We start from the raw sequence: 24,210 nt of genomic DNA on the forward strand, positions 1-24,210 counted from the left end.
TGAACAACTGGAGGGCCGTAGTTTGAAGACCCATGATTTGGGGTGTACACAGCAGTGCTGGAGTGCAATTTGCTTAATGGGGACACTAGTTAGATTGACCTGTGTCCCCAAGAAAAGACACTGGTAGGGTTTTAACCTCACTTCCTGTTCAGCTGTGTGACAGGAAGTGAAGCCAATTTTAAGAAAAGGGACACAAAGCTCAACCAAAAAAAAAAAAAAAAACACAAGCAGGGGTTCTAACACTCACTTGGCTTCCCTCAAACACCCACAATTAGAATAGGATTGCCTTGCCCTAGATTTAAGCACAGTGCTGTAAATCAGCACTTCAAGCCTCTCCACCAATAGCCCCCCCCCCCCACAGGCCATGTTTGCAGATTTTCCTTCATCTTGCACATGTGCTTTAAAAGACAGTCTGGACAGCAATTCTTGATAAGAGAAATCCACAAAACATGTCCTGTCGGGGGTACTTGAGGGCTGAGGACCACTACAGTTAAAAGAAAATACTTACCAGTTTGTCTTTAAAGTCATGGGGAATAAACATGGCAAACATTTCATGATTACACACCAGGAAAGAAGCTTAGACAAAAATCACACCTAATTTGTTAGGCCCAAACCTATTTCAGCTGCAGCTGTCAAAATATGTTGCATGAAAAAGTAACAAAAAACAAACTTCAAAATTTTAAAGTAATTTTTATTGGTCAACAAAACAAGGAAAGAAAAAAAACAAACAAACACACACAAACAAAAATACATTTCAAAACTCAAAATAAACAGATTTAAAGTCGCAACATCTTCACAATTTTTTCATAAAATAAGGCCACAGAGACAAATACATCAAAGTGAACATCATTTAAAAATAAACAAAAACCATTGGCAAAATAAAAACCCATGCAACAAACCACATTTGTGTTCCACAACAGCATTTCTGCCTGCCCCTATGAGGGCAGCTGAGGACTGATCGATGCACGGTTTTTATAACATGTGCTAGTAATGAAGCAATTGAAATCACATGAACAAATTGCAGTCTCTAGTCTGGGTGAGCTTACACCTGGTTAATTAACCCAACCCACGCTCTATGACCATCCAAGTGATTTTCACCTTTTAAAAAGAAAGGATTTTTTCTAAGTGTTTGAGCAGACTCAGTTCATCACACATGTAGGAACCAAGCTGCAATGGCATGAGAGTTTTTTTTTTTTTTCCCCTGATCTCATGCTTTCCAGCCTGGCCCGGTCATTGACCAGCAATATGGTTCAGGGCTCAAGTGGTTAAAAATTAACAAAACACTAAAGTTAGCCCAATTTTTGGGGATAATGTGAAAGATGATGTTACACCGAGTAAATAGATACCTTACATGTCACGCTTTACTATTGGAAACACTCCTGCAATTGGGCCAAAATTCATTCCGTGAATATCCCCATAGGCGACCTTTTTACTGCTAATGTATCTTTAATAATAATTAAAAAAATATATCGCAGACAGGGTCTCCCGGTGGGACGGGTGGCCCGGTAAGAGCTGTGGAAGGTGGCGGGAGGTTAAATGCCCCAGCTGAAGTCTGTTTGAGATGAAACGCGTCAGTATTGCATTTTTATTGCTCCCCACATTGCTTTTAACATTGTGATCACATTTCAGTACACATCTGTGATTTGATGTATGTACTTTTTACAATAAATCCCCCTTTTTGACCTGCACCCTATGGAGCCTTTATTGTTTTCCATCACTCTCAGACTGGTTCAAATGAGAACACCTTTTACCCACTACCCAGTGCTAGATTGATCCATAGTCGGGTTCCAGTTCCATACAGTTCTGCAAAGCTTTGGAGTCCCAAACTTTTGGCTGATACAAGCTCGATTTACCCACTGCCACTGGCATGTGTGTCCACTCTGTTCGGTAAGAGTATACATCTATATTCTTTTGGTGGAAGATACACTATTATTTCTATGTCTCAAATTAATTTTGCCCCGTACACACGATCAGGCTTTTGCCTGGCCAAACTCACATGGGAGTAAAAGAGAATATGTTCTCTATCTAAACTCAGATGGAATTCCGGAATTCCTCTGAATATCCAATGGAAAAACTCTGATGGGGCATATACAGGGTCGGAAATTCCGATCGTGTGTACGGGGCATAGCTTTAATGAATTCACTTAGTGGTGATTTTATGTTTTCACTGGTTTTAATCACTGGACTTTATGATTATTAATTCACTGTATACATTATTTGTCTTTCTGTATACATTATTATTTTTGTCTACAGATCTTCAATACATTATATACTACATTATGTTGTTGTTTTTTTTAAGGTTTTCAGCGCTACACTGTGTTTTCACATATTTCTTTGACTTTGTTTGAGTGTTAGCAGGTTTACATATGATTGGTTAAGCACAGTAATTTCACAAATCTCTCTCTATCTCTCTCTCTCTCTGTATATATATATATATATATATATATAGCAGCACAACAGTGACTTTTTTTCCTGCTGCTTTCTTTCAGACGATTGTTTTAAATACCTGGTACCACTGGTAGTAATGTCTTTGGCTTTCATTTTTCTGCTGACCATTAACATTGTGCACTGTGCCAAGAAACATAGAAAAGGTAAGTGGGTTTATGACACAGAGTTTACCTATTAATCTTAAAACCCAGACAATGTGTCGTGCTATAGTTTTGACCAATAGCAGCAATAATTGGCTAAAAAGTCAAAACCTGAACCCTTATATAACATTAAGGCTGGGTTCACACCATTGCAAATTGAATGCAGGATCTCCGCATCCAATTCGTAATAGCAGGAGATTTTGACCGGCTCTCTATGGAGCCTGTTCACATATCTCTGCAGTGGGTCCGGTGCGTTTTGCAGAAAAAGCTGTGGGTGTTTTGGTCCGTTTTAGGTCCAAATTCAGCCCAAAATTTGGGCTGAAATCAGACCTGAAATTGTGGACCGGGATGCACCGGACCCCTGCTGTGAGCTGCATGCGGCTCATATGTGAACCCAGCATAAAGAAATAATGTTACATAACTTTAAAGCAAAGAATACAAATGATCTGGTCCTGCCCTGGATTCAAACCTAAAGCTGAGAGATTGCCATGTAATTAAGCAAGACATAAAAAGATGCACACATTACTCTGAATGAATGCAGGGTGGTGATGTCACGGTTTTCACATTGTCCAATATGAGAATGATTTGCATTCATTGAGAAAATGCAAAGCATTCTCTGAATATCATCTGTGCTGAGCAGCCAACCCCCTGTGTTCAGAATGCAGCAGGACAGCCGCTCAGCACACGACCTGGAAGCTAGTGGATGTGACTGGCCTATCAGTGTCTACTACTGTGATTCCCGGTTCTTAGAGGAATCCCACAAGTATATACAATGCATAGTTTCCTTGGTCCTAACTGGACCAATGTACCTTTGTAAAAATATCATACTTGGTGTTTTGTTTTGCAGTGAAGTGAAGTGTTACTATTGTTGACAGGTTTTCCATGTAGACATTAGGTGTAGGCAACGGTGTGGAACAGTATCCATATAAGCATATATGAAGAGAAACAAAATACTCCCAAGGGCCTACATTTACCTACAGCTATTCGACTAGTTTTAAAATGTTCATTATATTGGTTCAAATTAGGGTTGCACCGATACTAGTATCAGTGCCGATACCAAGTATTTGCACAACTATCGGTACTCATGCAAATGCACCAATACCTGAAACCGATACTTTCAGGCTTGGTTCTTTGAGCTGTCAGTGGGGTTCCCCTGTTGACAGCTGAAGTGTTAAAGAAGTCCAGTAATTGCAGCTGTCAAAAAAAAAAAATCAGCCAGCACTGTTTGAGCTGGTAGGGAAGTGGCTGGTGAATCCTCTTTTGAAATAGCACCTCATCCCAGTTCAAACAGATAACAAGAAGGGAAGAAGGGGGATGGGATTATTATGGTGCCAATAATACATTTAGTCACATACTAAGTTAACAAAGTTAAAGTTTCCTTTGTTAACTTTGATATCTAACAATCATTTGTACAAATTAAACTTTGTCTTTTTTTAAAAGAATCTGTGACTAAATGTATTATTGACACCGTAATATCCCATCCCCCTTTTTCCCTTCTTATTATCAGCCAGCAATGTTTACTAACAACATTGCTCAGCCGAAACACTAAAATAAAAAGAAACATTGTTTCTTTTTGTATCTTTCTGTTTCTTCATCTGCAGATCAAAGGGATGAACAAATGTTGCCCTGTTAAACCCCTTATTAACCCTTAATTTACTCTAATCAGCCTTAATTATTTTGTAAACTATATAGATTAGAGCAAAATGAGGGACAAATGAGGAGGAAGGAGGGATAGGGGGACTTTGTTCCGAATGAGGGACAGTCTCTCAAAATCAGGGACAGTCGGGAGCTATGTAATACCTAGAATATTTATGCTTTTTTGGGTAGTCATTAGATGCATACGTGAAAAACCCTATTAATGACGATCCAAGATCTTCTCATTAGCCTCTTAGAAATTATACACCACGGGCCAAATCCACAAAAGAGATACGCAGGCGGAACTGCTGTTCCGCCTGCGTATCTCTGTGCCTAACTTTGGGAGCGATCCTCAAAAGGATTTTTCCCAAGTTAGGCAGAAGATCCGACATCCGTAATTTAGTTACGCTGTTGAATCTTCGGATGCAGTACCGCATCCGCCGCTGGGGGCATTTCGAGTCGAAATCCCTCCTTGCGTATGCAAATTAGTACTTACGGAGATCCACAAAGCTTTAGGCATTGTGTGATTTGCGTAAGTTACGAATTTGCTTGCGCAAAACTAAGGTTGGTTTTATATGGACTAACTTTAGTAGACCATGCAAAACCATACCTTTTTTTCGATCGCCGCATTTTTTTTTCAAATTTGATTTTTTTTTCCCGTCGCGTAACTTTTTTTTTTCCTGTCGCAACTTTACGAACCCGTCGCTATCCACAAAGCCCGACGTAAACTACGAATGCGCGATGCACGTCGGGAAAAATGACGTCACACGCATGCGCAGTCCGTCCGGCGCGGGAGCGCGCCCTAATTTAAATGGGAATCGCCCATTTTAATTAGGGATCGCTTAAGATGCAAGGAGATCAGCTACACTGGCGCAATTTTAGAGGTAAGTGCTCTGTGGATCGCTACCTAAAATACTAAAATTGCGCCAGTGTAACTTTTCTGCCTAAAACTAAGATCCGCAATTTCTTTGTGGATTTGGCCCCACCTTACTAGTTTTAGAATGCTGCAGTAAAATCAATGTCTAATTTAATGATTTTTGTGCTAAGGAACACAGAAAGCTAAGCTTTTTGCTGCTTTTATCTGATGTCTATCTATTTGAAAGATCTCTCTTCTGGATATGATCACCGTTAGAAATCATGGGGCCCCAAACAGCCTTTCTGACACGTTCACCCACCCAGTATCTCCCCATATGCTTTAACCACCCCTTGTGTCTCTCTATAACCTTTAAGCCCCCTTTTTATCTGGTATCTCCCCATACACTGCAGAGGGCTGCTTCATATCCAGAGGATGGGAGTTATCCCAGCTGTCTCTATGCACACAGCCCAGCATACCTTGCCCAGGCACTACACCCAGACCTTGGACTCTCACCCTGAGAGGAAAGCTAAAAAAAAATGGTCCTTGCCCAGGGCCTGCACCCAGATCCTGGATCCTTCCACCCCTGAGAATTAGAGGTTAACAAAAAAAAGGGGTCCTTGCCTAGGGTCTGCACCTAGACCCTGGACCCTTCCACACCTGGAGTCACAGTAAAAGTATGACACATATTCTAACCTGTACCCACTTTTTCCAAAACTATAACAAAAATGTTAGACTGTAAATAAGTTTTGTTTCATTTGTTTTTTTCCAAAACATTTTTATTGGTGTATGTGCTTCCATTTTATCTGCAGATGCTGTCATGTTCTTACTTCTGAATCACATGTCTAATTTATATTTACACAGATAAAGAACTGAGATATTACAGCCAGTGTACCATAAGGTATGTACACCTATTTTTATTTTTAAAATGTCTCAGTAAATGTCCTAAACCTTACGTTTATAATCTAACATACGAAATACAGAAATACAGCGATCAGTGTGTTAGTAAAAGCAGGGCCGGCGCAAGGATTTTTACCAACTAAGGCGAAGGTGCATTTTGCGGTCTCCCCCCCCCCCCGGCGCGCACGCACGCACACACACACCATACATTATATCTGTGCTCCGATAAGCTTTAATGGTTATGATGCTTAAAGTGATCGTTTAACTTATTTATCTTTTATTGCAGGGATTTGGTGTTTTTTTTAAACAGAAAACATTAAAACAGGTCCCCTTACCTGTTTCTGAACCCTTGTAAGTCGCGGCGGCGGCTCTACGGGCATGTGTCCGGCCTGTGTGGTGAGCGCGGTGTGGACTCGTCCTTCAGATGCCGCCCACAGTGGCAGCCCACACACACTACTGCCCCCAGGACAAACCATTAGTTCAGACCCCCCCTCAGGACAAACCTCCCGCCTCCATTAGTACAGACCCTCCCATAAACCACCCCCCCATTAGTACAGACCCCCCACAGGACCAACCACCCCACTCAGGACAAATCTCCCGCCTCCATTAGTACCGACCCCCCCATAAACCACCCCCTATTAATACAGACCCCCCACAGGACAAACCACCCCCCCTCCATTAGTAGAGACCCCCCTTTCATTAGTACAGACCCCCCGACAAACCACCCCCTCTATTTGTACAGACCCCCCCACAAGCCATTCCCCATTAGTACAGACCCCCCCGCAAGCCATCCCCCACAATTAGTACAGACCCCCCACAAGCCACCCCCCACAATTAGTACAGACCCCTCCACAATTAGTACAGACCCCCCCACAAACCACCCCCCATTAGTACAGACCCCTCCCTCCATTAGTACAGACCCCCCCACAAACCACGGTCACCCCCCTCCAATAGTACAGAGGCCACCACAAACCCCCCCCCCCCCCCCTCAGGACAAACCCCACCTGGGTGGCAGCTGGAGAGGAGAGGACAGTGTGCAGCTGCGCCACCCGGGTGGATCGTGACAGAGGAGGACTCAGGAAATACCGCGGCGGTGGAGAGCGCGGCCTCAGACAAGGAGAGGAGGAGGGAGCGGGGCACTCTGGCGTTTGAGCGCCTCCACCTCTGTGGCACCTGGGTGAACTGCACCCTGTGCGGCGCTGCTGGATTGCTGGTCTGAGGTCTCGATCGGCGGCCGCGAATGATATTCTGCCCTGTCCCCTGGCTGGCGCTGGCGCAGTAAGGCAAGTGCCAATGTTGCCTTGCGCTAGCGCCGGCCCTGAGTAAAAGATAACTTCACTTAAAATACACATCACTTAAATGGCTTTATGAGAGAAAATGTAAATGGCAATACTTACTACAATACTTTGACACACTGTAGTCTGAAGCCTCCAGGGGTCTGCTTTTATCTTCTGTACTGCAGAGGAAACTTTTACATCTCATGTCCCAAGGGTGTACTTTAGTGGTGGACAGGCGTAGCTTCCCCTATGCACCCCTGGAGGCTGTGAGCTATGGTGTACTAGACACATCAGTCCAGGCACAAGCCAGTGTTTGGCTGCAAATGCTGGTTTACCGGCATGCCTGTTCGACAGAAGATGGTCATTAGATTTACACAGCAAATTCCATCTTTCATTTTAGAAGCTCAGAATTGCTGGCAAGTGGGAGGAGAGGGCACAGCAGTGGGCCAAAAATATCATAAACACTTGTAGCACCCTCTACCATAGGTAGGTGCTAGAATAGGATTTTTGTGAGGTAAACTGTCAGCGCAGGTAAATTTGGGCAGGCCTGTGCTTCAGACTAGGCCTGTTTGTTTTGATCTGGGGGCAGGGAGTGGTTAGTGTAGCAGTGGGTGTGGCCATCTGTTCTGAGGTGCATCCCCTGTCTCTAGGGAGATTGTTCTAGAGAAGGAGGCTGGGCCTGGGACTGGAGTGGCAGGCAGCTCATGTGGGTGCCCTGACCAATCCCTACTCGGTATTGGCAGGGGCCTGCCTCCTATATAAGCTGAGGTAACATGCCACTGGGGAGCATTGTCGGACGGGAGAAGTGGAGAATGGAGTACTAGTCCTTGATCAGAGGAGAGACTGTGGGGAAGTGTGTCAAATCTATGTCGCCTGAGGGCGAAGGATTTGAAAATCGGGCTATCTGGGTTCAGTAGTCCATCTACCAGTACAAGCAGTTAAACTACTAGGCCTCCTGGGGAGGGGTTCTGAGGCCCCTTGCATAGTAACTAGGCACTACCACCAAGTACAACCAATTACAGCCAGCAACTGGGATTATTCAGAGTGGTCCCTTTTGTCATAATGAAGATGATGGAATGGTATCTAATAGTTTTACAGTGGAATTTTTGTGCAGGAGGAGAGAAGTCCTGGGAGCAATAGTCTACATGGTATTGATGTAGAGGAGGAGGAGAAATAGTCTGCATGGTGTTATGCAGGGTAAAAGGTTGTAAAATGTTAGAAATACATCAGTTCTTCACAGCTAATCCAAATAACCAATGTTCACTAAATATGATGGCAAAGCAACTTGTTCTATGGGCATCCCATATCTTCCTTACACCATCCAAGTTATATCCCCCAATAAACAAAAACAAAACAACACAAATGACTGTTCATCGTCTCTGAGATGATAGATGACGATCTCATTCTTTCCAGCCTGGAGGAGAGATGTGGGGTCTTACTGACCCCGCATCTCTCCTTAAAGAGGACCTGTCACACACTATTCCTATTACAAGGGATGTTTACATTCCTTGTAAAAGGAATAAAAGCGATAAAAAAAAAAAGAAAAAAAGTGTAAAAAATAAATAAATAAGTAAAATAATAAATAAATAAATAAAATTAAAACGCCCCTGTCCCCTGTAGCTCGCGCTCAGAAGCTAACGCACATGTAAGTCCCGCCCACATATGTAAACGTCGTTCAAACCACACATGTGAGGTGTCGCCGCGTGCGTTAGAGCATGTACAACAATTCTAGCACTAGACCTCCTCTGTAACTCTAAACTGGTAACCTGTAAAAATTTGGAGATTTTTAAGTAACAAAGTTTGGCGCCATTCCATGAGTGTTCGCAATTTTAAAGCATGACATGTTAGGTATCGATTTACTTGGCGTAACATCATCTTTCATAATTTACAAAAAAATTGGGCTAACTTTACTGTTTTGTTAATTCATGAAACCATTTTTTTTACGAAAAAAAGGCGTTTGAAAAATTATGGCTCCAAACAACACAACATGTAAATAAATGAACTATGCAAGTAGTTACTTCCCATCATATTCTGCCAATTGGTAATATTGTTTATCAATTTATGGTGTGGAGCATAATTTATTCTACCAAATTTTCACAAACTGGATGACAGCCTTCTGCCCTGGTCTATGTCTAGGGGGCTCACTGCCCTGTATTGTCAGAGAGAAAAAGTGATTAGACTAGAAAATCTGTCCTGATCACTACTGTCCTTCCCCCTTCTTACAAGGCAGTGCTGGTAGCATCTTCCTCCGGACTCTTTTAATCAGAAGGGATGGTCACACACATTTATGATGCACTCTGTGGCACTTAAAGGTTTAAATAGATGTTAGGAAGAAAAAAAAAAGGTTTAAATAGATTGGGCATGGTCGCATGTGCATGCACATTTCCAACTGCCATATTGGTAAATGCATCTTATTGCATTATTAACCAGCTGGAGCAGATTCTGTAACCTAATCCAAAAGTGGACATTCCTAGATGTCGCTCCAAGGCCCCTTTCACACATGTGGACCATTCAGGTCCGCCTGTCAGTTTTTTAGGCAAACCAGAATGTACGCTCCATACAGTTCTATGGAGTTACGGATGTCAGCGATGTCAGATCTGACAGGTCCGTCTCTCCACAGTGAGCAGAGACGGACCTGTCTTCCGCTGGCTCAACGGGGATCAACAAAGCGATCCCCGCTGAGCAAACGGAGTCCGTGAAAACAGACAACAATGTGTGAAAGGGCTTTAGGGAACGGTCATATGCCTCAATGTTCCAGCACAAAATACTGTTTCCTTGTATCCAGCGGCGGTCCGTCCATAGAGGGCGCTGGAGCGCCGCCCCCTCTGGTCCCGCACCACCACTGAAAATAACATACATTCATGCATTGCATGAATGTATGTTATTATTGCCAGCTGCCGCTGGTCTATTCAAGGTGGGTGGACATTAAGCGCCGACCACCTGAATAACGGCAGCTGGTTGGCTGTGCGGAAGTGCATATCAGAGCAACTTTGCAGTACATGAACTTTAACCACTTCAGCTCTGGATCATTTTGCTGGCCAAAGACCAAGCTACTTTTAGCGATTCGGCACTGCGTCGCTTTAACTGACAATTGCATCGTGCGACGTGGCTCCCAAACAAAATTGACGTCTTTTTTTCTCACAAACAGAGCTTTCTTTTGGTGGTATTTGATCACCACAAAAATAGAGCGTTAATTTTTAAAAAGTTTTCCTAGGGAGTGATTCTAACTGTTAGGGGGAGGAGGCTTCACTTCCTGATTCTCTTACCGAAGATGGAGGCGCCTCCACCCGAGAGCCGAGGGACAAATCGGCTTCGGGTCGGACATTGTGGGCGCCCTGGACAGGTAAAAGTCCATATATTAAAAGTCAGCAGCTGCCGTATTTGTAGCTGCTGACTTTTAACATATATTTTTTTTCGGCGGAACTCCGCTTTAACTGAATGTAGACTGTTTAATGAGCAGGGGCGGACTGACCCATCGGGCACTTGGGCAGTTTATGTAGTGCCAATCCATATGTGTTAATTGAAAGATTAAAGAGCTTGACTTGTAGTTTTGTTAGCTGTTTTTTTTTTTTTTGACAGGGGCGCAGTTTTAGTGCTTGCCATAGGCGCCATTTCCACTAAATACGCCTCTGCCTGGCCTATTAAGAATCATCAAGTGAAACTACTTCTAGGACTAGTTCAGAGCGAGGCCTAGTCAGCTCAAGATGGTGGGACAGGATGTTTAATGCTGTGACAGGAAAGTGTTGCGCAGGAGAAGTGTCCTGGAGGTAGAGGTCTCCAGGTAGAGTGCAGGGGAGGAGAATGGTTTGAGGTAACACTGTCAATATTAGAGTCCACCATTTTTGTTCTATCCAAGGCAATGTAAAGCATAACGACTATAATATTTGCAAAGGTAATGAGTAAACCTCAATGACATTTTCAATGTAAAGCATAGCTGCTATAACATTGCAAATACCAATTTATTCTATGGTAGGGTGACCAGACATCCCCGGTTTCTGGGGACAGTCCCCTGATTGAGGACACTGTCCCCAGATCAAGTCTGTCCCCGGTTTTGTCCCTGGAATGGATTTGAACAGGGTCTGGGGCAATTTCTGGGGGGGGGGTATTTTTTTCCATTATCTGTGCCCATTTCTGATAATCATGTTCTGGTCGGAGTTGAGGCAAGATTTCTTCAGTTTCGGGTGCATGCCCATTCAGCTTCTGCCTTGGCTCAAGTCCCGGCCAGTCGTCTGCCTGCTTATCTCCTTGCCTTTCCTGGTGGAGTGATCTTCCTCCACTCCCGACTCAGTAGTAGCCGGGGCCCGGAGAGTAAGACTTGGCAGGCTGTGAGATGGGCGGCAACGGGCAGAGAGCCGCTTATTGCCGCCATTACTAGTGTAGCGCCTGGTTACTTTAAGTACCGCTGTAGTTGAACTCTGATCCAAATTTTTATGTGCAAAACAGGGTCTCTTTCTCAGCTTGGCTGTACTGTGGGCTCATTCTGTTGTGCTGGGGTGTTCTTCCCACCCCTGTGCAGTAGATGGCAGCAGTGGGGTCAAGGCTTGGGTGCTCTACCCCAGCAGCCAATCAGGAGGGTTGAGCCTCGCTGTGCATGCTGGGGGAGGGTATTTATGGGGCAGACGCCATTGGTTCTGGGTTCTCCTTCATCCAGTGCGGCACCCACCTTTAGGGTGGCCACATCACGGCGTCCTGGTGTTATGACAAACCTGGCCAGGGGCGTGCGTGTTGTAATATTAATATATATGTGTAGGTATTTAAAATATTGTGTTATATGTATGGCATGGTATATCTGTGTTACATACAGAGAAGTGTAACGTAGAAGTGGCACAGAGAAGTGTTACGTTTGGGAGCAGAACTGTTTCCCTATCATCACGCCTGAATTTGCTATTGTCCTTTCTTCTTTCAACTTTACTTTCCTCACCACAAGTTTTATTGTTTTTACCCGGCTGGGTAAAGAGCACAGCAAAGAGCACCTGTTGCGGACATTCCTTTACTTCTACTAAATGCATCATGCACCCCTAGGAATTCAGAAGAGCCACGAGGTAAATGTGCCACCCAAAACAACCAGCAGCTCCTCTGGGGGTAGTGCTACACTAGTAAAAAAAATAAAATATGTCCCCGGATTTCATTTGAAAAATCTGGTCAACTTATTCTATGGGCATCCCATATCCCTTCCCCCAACCAAGTTCAATCCCCCAAATAAAACAACAAAACTAAGCAAAAGACTTTTCATTATCTACAAGTGTGACGTATGGATGTCTAGCAGCCGGGTGAATATGTGTGGATGTTAGTAACTAGTGGCAACACACCGCTACATTCTGTTCACACTAGTGCAATTTCAGACTTGTGCTGCACAGAATGGTGGCTGTTTCAATGGTGGCTGTTCACATCAATGCAACTCAGCATGGAGCGATTTAAAAAAAGTTCCTGTACTACTTTGGTGCAATTTCAGTAAGATTTTGGTCCCATAGAATATACAAGCCTTATCAAAGTTTTATCAAAGATGCAGCCAAGTTCCTAATAGTACCAATGGCCAATTGGTTTATTTTCAGTTGTGTTTTTTTTTTCCTGACCGTGCATGTTGCATTTTCTTTGCTGTACAAAACCTCTCTTGATTTAAAAGAAAGATGAATCCAAGTAGTGCTACATAATCGCACTGAAAGTCAGATCAAAATCGTATCAGAGCAGTGTAAACCTAGACTTACAGGTGAAACTCTAAAAATTAGAATATCGTGCAAAAGTTCATTTATTTCACTAATGAAACTTAAAAGGTGAAACTAATATATGAGATAGACTCATTACATGCAAAGCAAGATAGTTCAAGCCGTGATTTGTCATAATTGTGATGATTATGGCTTACAGCTCATAAAAACCCCAAATCCACAATCTCAGAAAATTTTAATATTGTGAAAAGGTGCAATATTCTAGTCTCAAAGTGTCTCACTCTAATCAGTTAATTAAGCCATAACACCTGCAAAAGGTTCCTGAGCCTTTAAATGGTCTCTCAGTCTGGTTCAGTAGGAATCACAATCATGAGAAAGACTGCTGACCTGACAGTTGTGCAGAAAACCATCATTGACATCCTCCATAAGGAGGGAAAGCCTCAAAGGGTAATTGCAAAAGACGTTGGATGTTCCCAAAGTGCTGTATCAAAGCACATTAATAAAAAGTTATGTGGAAGGGAAAAGTGTGGAGGAAAAAGGTGCACAAGCAGCAGGGATGACCGCAGCCTGGATAGGATTGTCAGGAAAAGGCCATTCAAAAGTTTTGGGGACTTTCACAAGGAGTGGACTGAGGCTGGAGTCAGTGCATCAAGAGCCACCACACACACACGGATCCTGGACATGGGCTTCAAATGTCGTATTCCTCTTGTCAAGCCACTCCTGAACAACAAACAACGTCAGAAGCGTCTTACCTGGGCTAAAGAAAAACAGACCTGGTCTGTTGCTCGGTGGTCCAAGGTCCTCTTTTCTGATAAGAGCAAATTTTGCATCTCATTTGGAAACCAAGGACTCATGCCCCGTGCACACCATCACTTTATGTGATGAAAAAAAACGACATTTTCTGTGAAGTAAAAAATGACGTTTTTGAAACTTCAATTTTCAAAGACGAAGTTGCCTACACACCATCGTTTTCTCACAATGTTCTAGCAAAGCGAGGTTACGTTCTCACCACTTTTTCCATTGAAGCTTGCTTCATAACTAGCTTCTGGGCATGCGCGGGTGTAAAAACGTCTTTTTAAACAACGTTTTTTGCTACACACGGTCAATTTCTGTGAAGTAAAAAACAACGTTTTGAAAAACAACGTTTTCCCCCACACACGGTCAATTAAAGTGACGTTTTTAAAAACATCGTTTTTTTTCATCACATAAAGTGATGGTGTGTACGGGGCATCAGAGTATGGAGGAAGAATGGAGAGGCACACACTGCAAGATGCTTGAAGTCCAGTGTGAAGTTTCCACAGTCTGTGTTGATTTGGGGAGCCGTGTCATCTGCTGGTGTTGGTTCACTGCTTCATTAAGTCCAGGGTCACTGCAGCCGTCTACCAGGAGATTTTGGAGCATTTCATGCTTCCTTCCACAGATGAGCTCTATGGGAATGCTGACTTTATTTTCCAGCAGGACTTGGCACTGCCAAAAGCACCAAAACCTGGTTCAATGACCGTGGGATTGGCCAGCAAAATCGCCTGACCTGAACCCCATAGAGAATCTATGGGGCATTGCCAAGAGAAAGATGAGAGACATGAGACTGAACAATGCAGAAGAGCTGAAGGCCACTATTGAAGCATCCTGGTCTTCCATAACACCTCAGCAGTGCCACAGGCTGATAGCTTCAATGCCACGTCACATTGAGGCAGTAATTGCTGCAAAAGTGGCCCAAACCAAGTACTGAGTACATATGCATGCTTATACTTTTCAGAGGTCCGATATTGTTCTATGTACAATCCTTGTTTTATTGATTGCATGTAATATTTTAATTTTCTGAGATTGTGGATTTGGGGTTTTCATGAGCTGTAAGCCATAATAATCACAATTATGACAAATCACGGCTTGAACTATTTTGCCTTGCATGTAATAAATCTCTCTCATATATTAGTTTCACCTTTTAAGTTGCATTAGTGAAATAAATGAAATTTTGCACGATATTCTAATTTTTCGAGTTTCACCTGTATTAGATTTATGTATTTTATATTTGCTAAGAAAACGTTTACTAAATGAAGACACATATAAAGTGTATACCCATGACATCTAGTGGTAAAATGATGAATTACATTCTCAATATTATTAAGTGGTCTTGCATAGCAAGAGCACTTATTGTTATCTCACATATATATTATTATTAAGTGGTCTTGCATAGCAAGATCACTTATTGTTATCTCACATATATATTATTAAGTGGTCTTGCATAGCAAGAGCACTTATTGTTATCTCACATATATATTATTAAGTGGTCTTGCATAGCAAGAGCACTTATTGTTATCTCACATATATATTATTAAGTGGTCTTGCATAGCAAGAGCACTTATTGTTATCTCACATATATATTATTATTCTTATTATTCTTATTATAGCCAAATTTGCCACCCTAACTCTTCCCACAGTTTTTACACTACATAAACGAGTAATATATCGAATCGTGCGGATTGTTCCCGATCGGTGGGCTATTACTGTGTGGAACGTTTCGCCGAATCGTTCGCGAAATATCGTCATTTTTGCGGCAAAATTTTCCCATAGGAATGAATGGGGAGAGCTAGAGTGTGGGATTTCTAAAAATGAAAAATCAGCACATGATTTGCAAACTGCGACCACACCCTCATTTTCAAGCCGACCTACACAAATCTTATATCAAAACGTTCAGCTATCCCTGCTGCCTCCACACGTGTTCACGGCTAAGTGATTGATCAAACTGTTTTCACAATATGATAATTTGTTTGCAACCTACGCCATCCATTATTTCAATGGAAGTCAATGGAGGTCAAAGTTTAGAAAACTAAAATCATCTTTGGAATTTGTAAACTGCGACTGTGCCTTCAATTTTATTATTTCAGAGACATACTATACATCAAAATGTAGGTCTGGGTCTTGTGATTCGTAAAATATAAAGATATTCACTGTACGATTTATAGTTTTTAAAATACAACCATTTGAACAGGACATGTAATAAAAGACATTCCTCAATTTCTGCTGTGTTTACAGAGAGGCTGCAAACCAAACAATTGGTTTCCTAGGAGACGCTGTGGAGTTTTATAACTGCTCACAAACAGCTGTGAGGTGAGATGGCTCCTCCCACACAAGGCTGAGGGAACTTTCCTCTGCTTAGCTGCTTGTATATGTTTATATTGGTTTCCTAGGAGACGCTGAGGTAAAAACCTTCATACACACATCTGTGAGGGCTTTCTATAGCTCCTCCCACACACTGTGGTGATATGACTCAGGGAACTTTCCTCTGCTTAGAGCAAGGGTCTTCGCTGTACGATTTATAGTTTTTAAAATACAATCATTTGAATAGGACAAGTATTTAAGAAAAATCCAGGATCTGAGTCTCTGCTTAGAGGCTGCATGCTTATGTTTACATTGGTTTCCTAGGAGACGCTGAGGTAACTAAAACTCCTCACGCACAGCTGTAAGGGGATTCTATAGCTCCTCCCACACAGTTGTGAGGCAGTTGTGAGGTGTTTTCTGTGAGGTAAATACCTTCATACATACAGTTGTGAGGCAGTTGTGAGGTGTTTTCTGTGAGGTGTTTTTTGTGAGGTAAATACCTTCATACACACAGTTGTGAGGTAGTTGTGAGGTGTTTTCTGTGAGGTAAATACCTTCATACACACAGTTGTGAGGTAGTTGTGAGGTGTTTTCTGTGAGGTAAATACCTTCATTTGAAGGACAAGTATTCAAAAAAAATCCTCAATTTCTGCTGTGTTTACAGAGAGCCTGCAAACCAAACAATTGGTTTCCTAGGAGACGCTGAGGGGTTTAATAACACCTCCCAAACAGCTGTGAGGTGAGTTGGCTCCTCCCACACAAGGCTGAGGGAACTTTCCTCTGCTAGAGTGTGTTTGCATATGTTTACATTGGTTTCCTAGGAGACGCTGAGGTAAAATCCTTCATATACACACATCTGTGAGGGCTTTCTATAGCTCCTCCCACACACTGTGAGGTGATATGGCTCAGTTTTTTTTGGCTCTGCGTAACTTCTGCATGCTCTGCATATAGCAACCATGCATAGCAACCAGTCCATAGCAACCAGTCCATAGCAACCAGTCCATAGCAACTGTCCAGAGCAACCAGTCCCTAGCAACCACTCCATAGCAACCAATCCATAGCAACCAGTCCCTAGCAACCAGTCCCTAGCAACCGTCCATAGCAACCAGTCCATAGCAACCAGTCCATAGCAACCAGTCCATATCAACCACTCCATAGCAACCAGTCCCTAGCAACCAGTCCCTAGCAACCAGTCCCTAGCAACCGTCCATAGCAACCAGTCCCTAGCAACCAGTCCATAGCAACCAGTCCCTAGCAACCACTCCATAGCAACCACTCCATAGCAACCAGTCCCTAGCAACCACTCCATAGCAACCAGTCCCTAGCAACCAGTCCATAGCAACCAGTCCCTAGCAACCAGTCCATAGCAACCAGTCCCTAGCAACCGTCCATAGCAACCAGTCCCTAGCAACCAGTCCCTAGCAACCAGTCCCTAGCAACCAGTCCATAGCAACCAGTCCCTAGCAACCAGTCCCTAGCAACCAGTCCATAGCAACCAGTCCATAGCAACCAGTCCCTAGCAACCAGTCCATAGCAACCACTCCATAGCAACCCTCCCTAGCAAGCAGTCCCTAGCAACCAGTCCCTAGCAACCAGTCCATAGCAACCGTCCATAGCAACCAGTCCATAGCAACCCTCCATAGCAACCACTCCATAGCAACCGTCTATAGCAACCAGTCCAAAGCAACCGTCCATAGCAACCAGTCCATAGCAACCAGTCCATAGCAACCAGTCCATAGCAACCAGTCCATAGCAACTGTCCATAGCAACCATTCCATAGCAACCCTCCATAGCAACTCTCCATAGCAACCACTCCATAGTAACCACTCCATAGCAACCAGTCCATAGCAACCAGTCCATAGCAACCGTCCATAGCAACCCATCCATAGCCATCAGTCCCTAGCAACCAGTCCATAGCAACCAGTCCATAGCAACCACTCCATAGCAACCGTCTATAGCAACCAGTCCAAAGCAACCGTCCATAGCAACCAGTCCATAGCAACCAGTCCATAGCAACTGTCCATAGCAACTGTCCATAGCAACTGTCCATAGCAACTGTCCATAGCAACCATTCCATAGCAACCCTCCATAGCAACTCTCCATAGCAACCACTCCATAGTAACCACTCCATAGCAACCAGTCCCTAGCAACCAGTCCATAGCAACCAGTCCATAGCAAGCAGTCCATAGCAACCCTCCATAGCAACCACTCCATAGCAACCCTCCATAGCAACCACTCCATAGCAACCCTCCATAGCAACCCTCCATAGCAACCACTCCATAGCAACCGTCCATAGCAACCAGTCCCTAGCAACCAGTCCCTAGCAACCAGTCCCTAGCAACCGTCCATAGCAACCAGTCCATAGCAACCCTCCATAGCAACCACTCCATAGCAACCGTCTATAGCAACCAGTCCAAAGCAACCGTCCATAGCAACCAGTCCATAGCAACCAGTCCATAGCAACTGTCCATAGCAACCCTCCATAGCAACCCTCCATAGCAACCACTCCATAGCAACCAGTCCATAGCAACCAGTCCATAGCAACCTGTCCATAGCAACCCTCCATAGCAACCCTCCATAGCAACCACTCCATAGCAACCCTCCATAGCAACCACTCCATAGCAACCCTCCATAGCAACCCTCCATAGCAACCACTCCATAGCAACCGTCTATAGCAACCAGTCTAGGGCAACCAGTCCATAGCAACCGTCCATAGCAACCAATCCAGAGCAACCGTCCATACCAACCACTCCATAGCAACCAGTCCATAGCAACCGTCCATAGCCATCAGTCCATAGAAACCACTCCATAGCAACCACTCCATAGCAACCACTCCATAGCAACCGGTCCATAGCAACCGTCTATAGCAACCAGTCTATAGCAACCGGTCCATAGCAACCGTCTATAGCAACCAGTCTATAGCAACCGTCCATACCAACCACTCCATAGCAACCAGTCCATAGCAACCAGTCCATAGCAACCGTCCATAGCAACCAGTCCATAGCAACAGTCCATAGCAATCCGTCCATAGCAACCCTCCATAGCAACCACTCCATAGCAACCATTCCATAGCAACCCTCCATAGCATCCAGTCCAAAGCAACCAGTTCATAGCAACCATCCATAGCAACCGTCCATAGCAACCAGTCCATACCAACCGTCCATAACAACCCGTCCATAGCAACCAGTCCATAGCCATCAGTCCATAGCAACCCTCCATAGCAACCAGTCCATAGCAACCCTCCATAGCAACCAGTCCATAGCACCCAGTCCATAGCAATCAGTCCGTAGCAACCACTCCATAGCAACCACTCCATAGCAACCACTCCATAGCAACCCGTCCATAGCAACCAGTCCATAGCAACCCTCCATAGCAGCCAGTTTTTGATGGGGCAAATAGGATGGTGCAGTTTTGATGGTGCAGTTTTGATGGGCTAGTTTTTGATGGAGCAGTTTTTGATGGGGCAATGGACCGAATTGGATCGACACACGGTTGGATCACATTTACATCTCCAGGGGCACCGTCTCCAGTCAGGAGTATTGGTGGAGGCAAGACCACGCCCCACAATTTCCCCAGAAATTGTATCTTTTCTAGTTCTTATTATTCTTATTATAGCCAAATTTGCCACCCTAACTCTTCCCACAGTTTTTACACTACATAAACGAGTAATATATCGAATCGTGCGGATTGTTCCCGATCGGTGGGCTATTACTGTGTGGAACGTTTCGCCGAATCGTTCGCGAAATATCGTCATTTTTGCGGCAAAATTTTCCCATAGGAATGAATGGGGAGAGCTAGAGTGTGGGATTTCTAAAAATGAAAAATCAGCACATGATTTGTAAACTGCGACCACACCCTCATTTTCAAGCCGACCTACACAAATCTTATATCAAAACGTTCAGCTATCCCTGCTGCCACCAGATGTGTTCACGGCTAAGTGATTGATCAAACCGTTTTCACAATATGATAATTTGTTTGCAACCTACGCCATCCATTATTTCAATGGAAGTCAATGGAGGTCAAAGTTTAGAAAACTAAAATCATCTTTGGAATTTGTAAACTGCGACTGTGCCTTCAATTTTATTATTTCAGAGACATACTATACATCAAAATGTAGGTCTGGGTCTTGTGATTCGTAAAATATAAAGATATTCGCTGTACGATTTATAGTTTTTAAACTACAACCATTTGAACAGGACATGTAATAAAAGACATTCCTCAATTTCTGCTGTGTTTACAGAGAGGCTGCAAACCAAACAATTGGTTTCCTAGGAGACGCTGTGGAGTTTTATAACTGCTCACAAACAGCTGTGAGGTGAGATGGCTCCTCCCACACAAGGCTGAGGGAACTTTCCTCTGCTTAGCTGCTTGTATATGTTTATATTGGTTTCCTAGGAGACGCTGAGGTAAAAACCTTCATACACACATCTGTGAGGGCTTTCAATAGCTCCTCCCACACACTGTGGTGATATGACTCAGGGAACTTTCCTCTGCTTAGAGCAAGGGTCTCAAACTGGTGGCCCTCCAGCTGTTGTAAAACTATAAGTTCCATCATGCCTCTGCTTGTGGGAGTCATGCTGGTAACTGTCATTCTTGCAATGCCTCATTGGACTTGTAGTTTTGCAACAGCTGGAGGGCCGCCAGTTTGAAACGCCTGGTTAGAGGCTGCTTGCATATGTTTACATTGGTTTCCTAGGAGACGCTGAGGTAAAAACCTTCATACACACATCTGTGAGGGCTTTCTATAGCTCCTCCCACTGTGAGGTGATATGGCTCAGTTTTTTTTGGCCCTGCGTATATGCATGCTCTGCATATAGCAACCAGACCATAGCAAACCTCCATAGCAACCAGACCATAGCAACCAGACCATAGCAACCAGTCCATAGCAACCAGTCCATAGCAACCCTCCATAGCAACCACTCCATAGCAACCAGTCCATAGCAACCGTCCAGAGCAACCAGTCCAGAGCAACCGTCAATACCAACCAGTCCATAGCAACCAGTCCATAGCAACTGTCCATAGCAACCTGTCCATAGCAACCAGTCCATAGCAACCAGTCCATAGCAACCAGTCCATAGCAACCAGGCCATAGCAACCAGTCCATAGCAACTGTCCATAGCAACCCTCCATAGCAACCAGTCCATAGCAACCAGTCCATAGCAACCAGTCCATAGCAACCAGTCCATAGCAACCAGTCCATAGCAACCAGTCCATAGCAACCACTCCATAGCAACCGTCTATAGCAACCGTCTATAGCAACCAGTCCATAGCAACCCATCCATAGCCATCAGTCCATAGCCACCTGTCCATAGCAACCATTCCATAGCAACCGTCCATAGCAACCACTCCATAGCAACCATTCCATAGCAACCCTCCATAGCATCCAGTCCAAAGCAACCAGTCCATAGCAACCGTCCATAGCAACCGTCCATAGCAACCAGTCCATAGCAATCATCCATAGCAACCCGTCCATAGCAACCAGTCCATAGCCATCAGTCCATAGCAACCCTCCATAGCAACCAGTCCATAGCAACCCTCCATAGCAACCAGTTCGTAGCAACCAGTCCGTAGCACCCAGTCCGTAGCACCCAGTCCGTAGCAACCACTCCATAGCAACCAGTCCATAGCAACCAGTCCATAGCAACCAGTCCATAGCAACCCTCTATAGCAACCAGTTTTTGATGGGGCAAATAGGATGGTGCAGTTTTGATGGTGCAGTTTTGATGGAGCAGTTTTTGATGGGGCAATGGACCGAACTGGATCGACACACTGTTGGATCACATTTACATCTCCAGGGGCACCGTCTCCAGTCAGGAGTATTGGTGGAGGCAAGACCACGCCGCACAATTTCCCCAGAAATTGTATCTTTTCTAGTTATTCTTATTCTTATTATAGCCAAATTTGCCACCCTAACTCCTCCCACAGTTTTTACACTACATTGACGAGTAATATATCGAATCATGCGGATTGTTCCCGATCGGTGGGCTATTACCTTGTGGAACGTTTCGCCGAATTGTTCGCGAAATATCGTCATTTTTGCAGCGAAATTTTCCCATAGGAATGAATGGGGGGAGCTAGAGTGTCAAATGTCACAAACGGAAAAATCAGCACATGATTTGTAAACTGCGACCACTCCCTCATTTTCAAGCCGACCTACACAAATCTTATATCAAAAAGTTCAGCTATCCCTGCTGCCACCACACGTGTTCATGGCTAAGTGATTGATCAAACCGTTTTCACAATATGATAATTTGTTTGCAACCTACGCCATCCAATATTTCAATGGAAGTCAATGGAGGTCAACGTTTAGAAAACTAAAATCTGCTTTGGAATTTGTAAACTGCGACTGTGCCTTCAATTTTATAATTTCAGAGACATACTATACATCAAAATGTAGGTCTGGGTCTTGTGATTCGTAAAATATAAAGATATTCGCTGTATGATTTATAGTTTTTAAAATACAATCATTTGAATAGGACAAATATTTAAGAAAAATCCAGGATCTGAGTCTCTGCTTAGAGGCTGCATGCTTATGTTTACATTGGTTTCCTAGGAGACGCTGAGGTAATTAAAACTCCTCACGCACAGCTGTAAGGGGATTCTATAGCTCCTCCCACACAGTTGTGAGGCAGTTGTGAGGTGTTTTCTGTGAGGTAAATACCTTCATACACACAGCTGTGAGGTAGTTGTGAGGTGTTTTCTGTGAGGTAAATACCTTCATACACACAGTTGTGAAGTAGTTGTGAGGTGTTTTCTGTGAGGTGTTTCTGTGAGGTAAATACCTTCATACACACAGTTGTGAGGTAGTTGTGAGGTGTTTCTGTGAGGTAAATACCTTCATTTGAAGGACAAGTATTAAAAAAAAATCCACAATTTCTGCTGTGTTTACAGAGAGCCTGCAAACCAAACAATTGGTTTCCTAGGAGACGCTGAGGAGTTTAACAACTGCTCACAAACAGCTGTGAGGTGAGTTGGCTCCTCCCACACAAGGCTGAGGGAACTTTCCTCTGCTTAGCTGCTTGCATATGTTTACATTGGTTTCCTAGGAGATGCTGAGGTAAAAACCTTCATACACACATCTGTGAGGGCTTTCTATAGCTCCTCCCACACACTGTGAGGTGATATGGCTCTGTTTTTTTTGGCTCTGCGTAACTTCTGCATGCTCTGCATATAGCAACCATACATAGCAACCAGTCCATAGCAACCAGACCATAACAAACCTCCATAGCAACCAGTCCATAGCAACCAGTCCATAGCAACCAGACCATAGCAACCAGACCATAGCAACCAGTCCATAGCAACCAGTCCATAGCAACCCTCCATAGCAACCCTCCATAGCAACCACTCCATAGCAACCGTATATAGCAACCAGTCCATAGCAACCAATCCAGAGCAACCGTCAATACCAATCAGTCCATAGCAACCAGTCCATAGCAACCATCCATAGCAACCAGTCCAAAGCAACCAGTCCATAGCAACCGTCCATAGCAACCAATCCAGAGCAACCAATCCAGAGCAACAATCCAGAGCAACCACTCCATAGCAACCAGTCCAAAGCAACCTGTCCATAGCAACCAGTCCATAGCAACCAGTCCATAGCAACCAGTCCATAGCAACCAGTCCATAGCAACCCTCCATAGCAACTGCTCCATAGCAACCCATCCATAGCAACCGCTCCATAGCTACCCATCCATAGCAACCCATCCATAGCAACCGTCCATAGCAACCAGTCCATAGCAACCGTCCCTAGCAACCAGTCCATAGCAACCACTCCATAACAACCACTCCATAGCAACCACTCCATAGCAACCAGTCCAAAGCAACCAGTCCATAGCAACCAGTCCATAGCAACCAGTCCATAGCAACCGTCCATAGCAACCAATCCATAGCAACCAGTCCATAGCATCCAGTCAATAGCAACCATCCATAGCAACCTGTCCATAGCAACCAATCCAGAGCAACCGTCCATAGCAACCACTCCACAGCAACCAGTCCATAGCAACCACTCCATAGCAACCAGTCCATAGCAACCAGTCCATAGCAACCCTCCATAGCAACCCTCCATAGCAACCACTCCATAGCAACCGTCTATAGCAACCAGTCCATAGCAACCAGTCCATAGCAACCAGTCCACAGCAACCGTCCATAGCAACCCGTCCATAGCCATCAGTCCATAGAAACCAGTCCATAGCAACC

The 24,210-nt window shown here is 44.1% G+C and overlaps 1 protein-coding gene across 1 annotated transcript in view; it reads left to right on the forward strand.

Annotated features, from left to right (window-relative positions):
• The window catches only part of LOC120926569 (T-cell receptor-associated transmembrane adapter 1), a 68,286-nt gene that overhangs the window by 22,076 nt on the left and 22,000 nt on the right, over positions 1-24,210 (forward strand). The window contains exons 2-3 of the mRNA XM_040336648.1: positions 2,489-2,590; positions 5,940-5,976. Coding sequence (XP_040192582.1) covers positions 2,489-2,590; positions 5,940-5,976 — 139 coding nt within the window. The remainder of the gene's footprint in view (positions 1-2,488; positions 2,591-5,939; positions 5,977-24,210) is intronic.

Source organism: Rana temporaria, chromosome 2 (genome assembly GCF_905171775.1).
Source record: "Rana temporaria chromosome 2, aRanTem1.1, whole genome shotgun sequence".
Taxonomy (NCBI): Eukaryota; Metazoa; Chordata; class Amphibia; order Anura; family Ranidae; genus Rana; species Rana temporaria.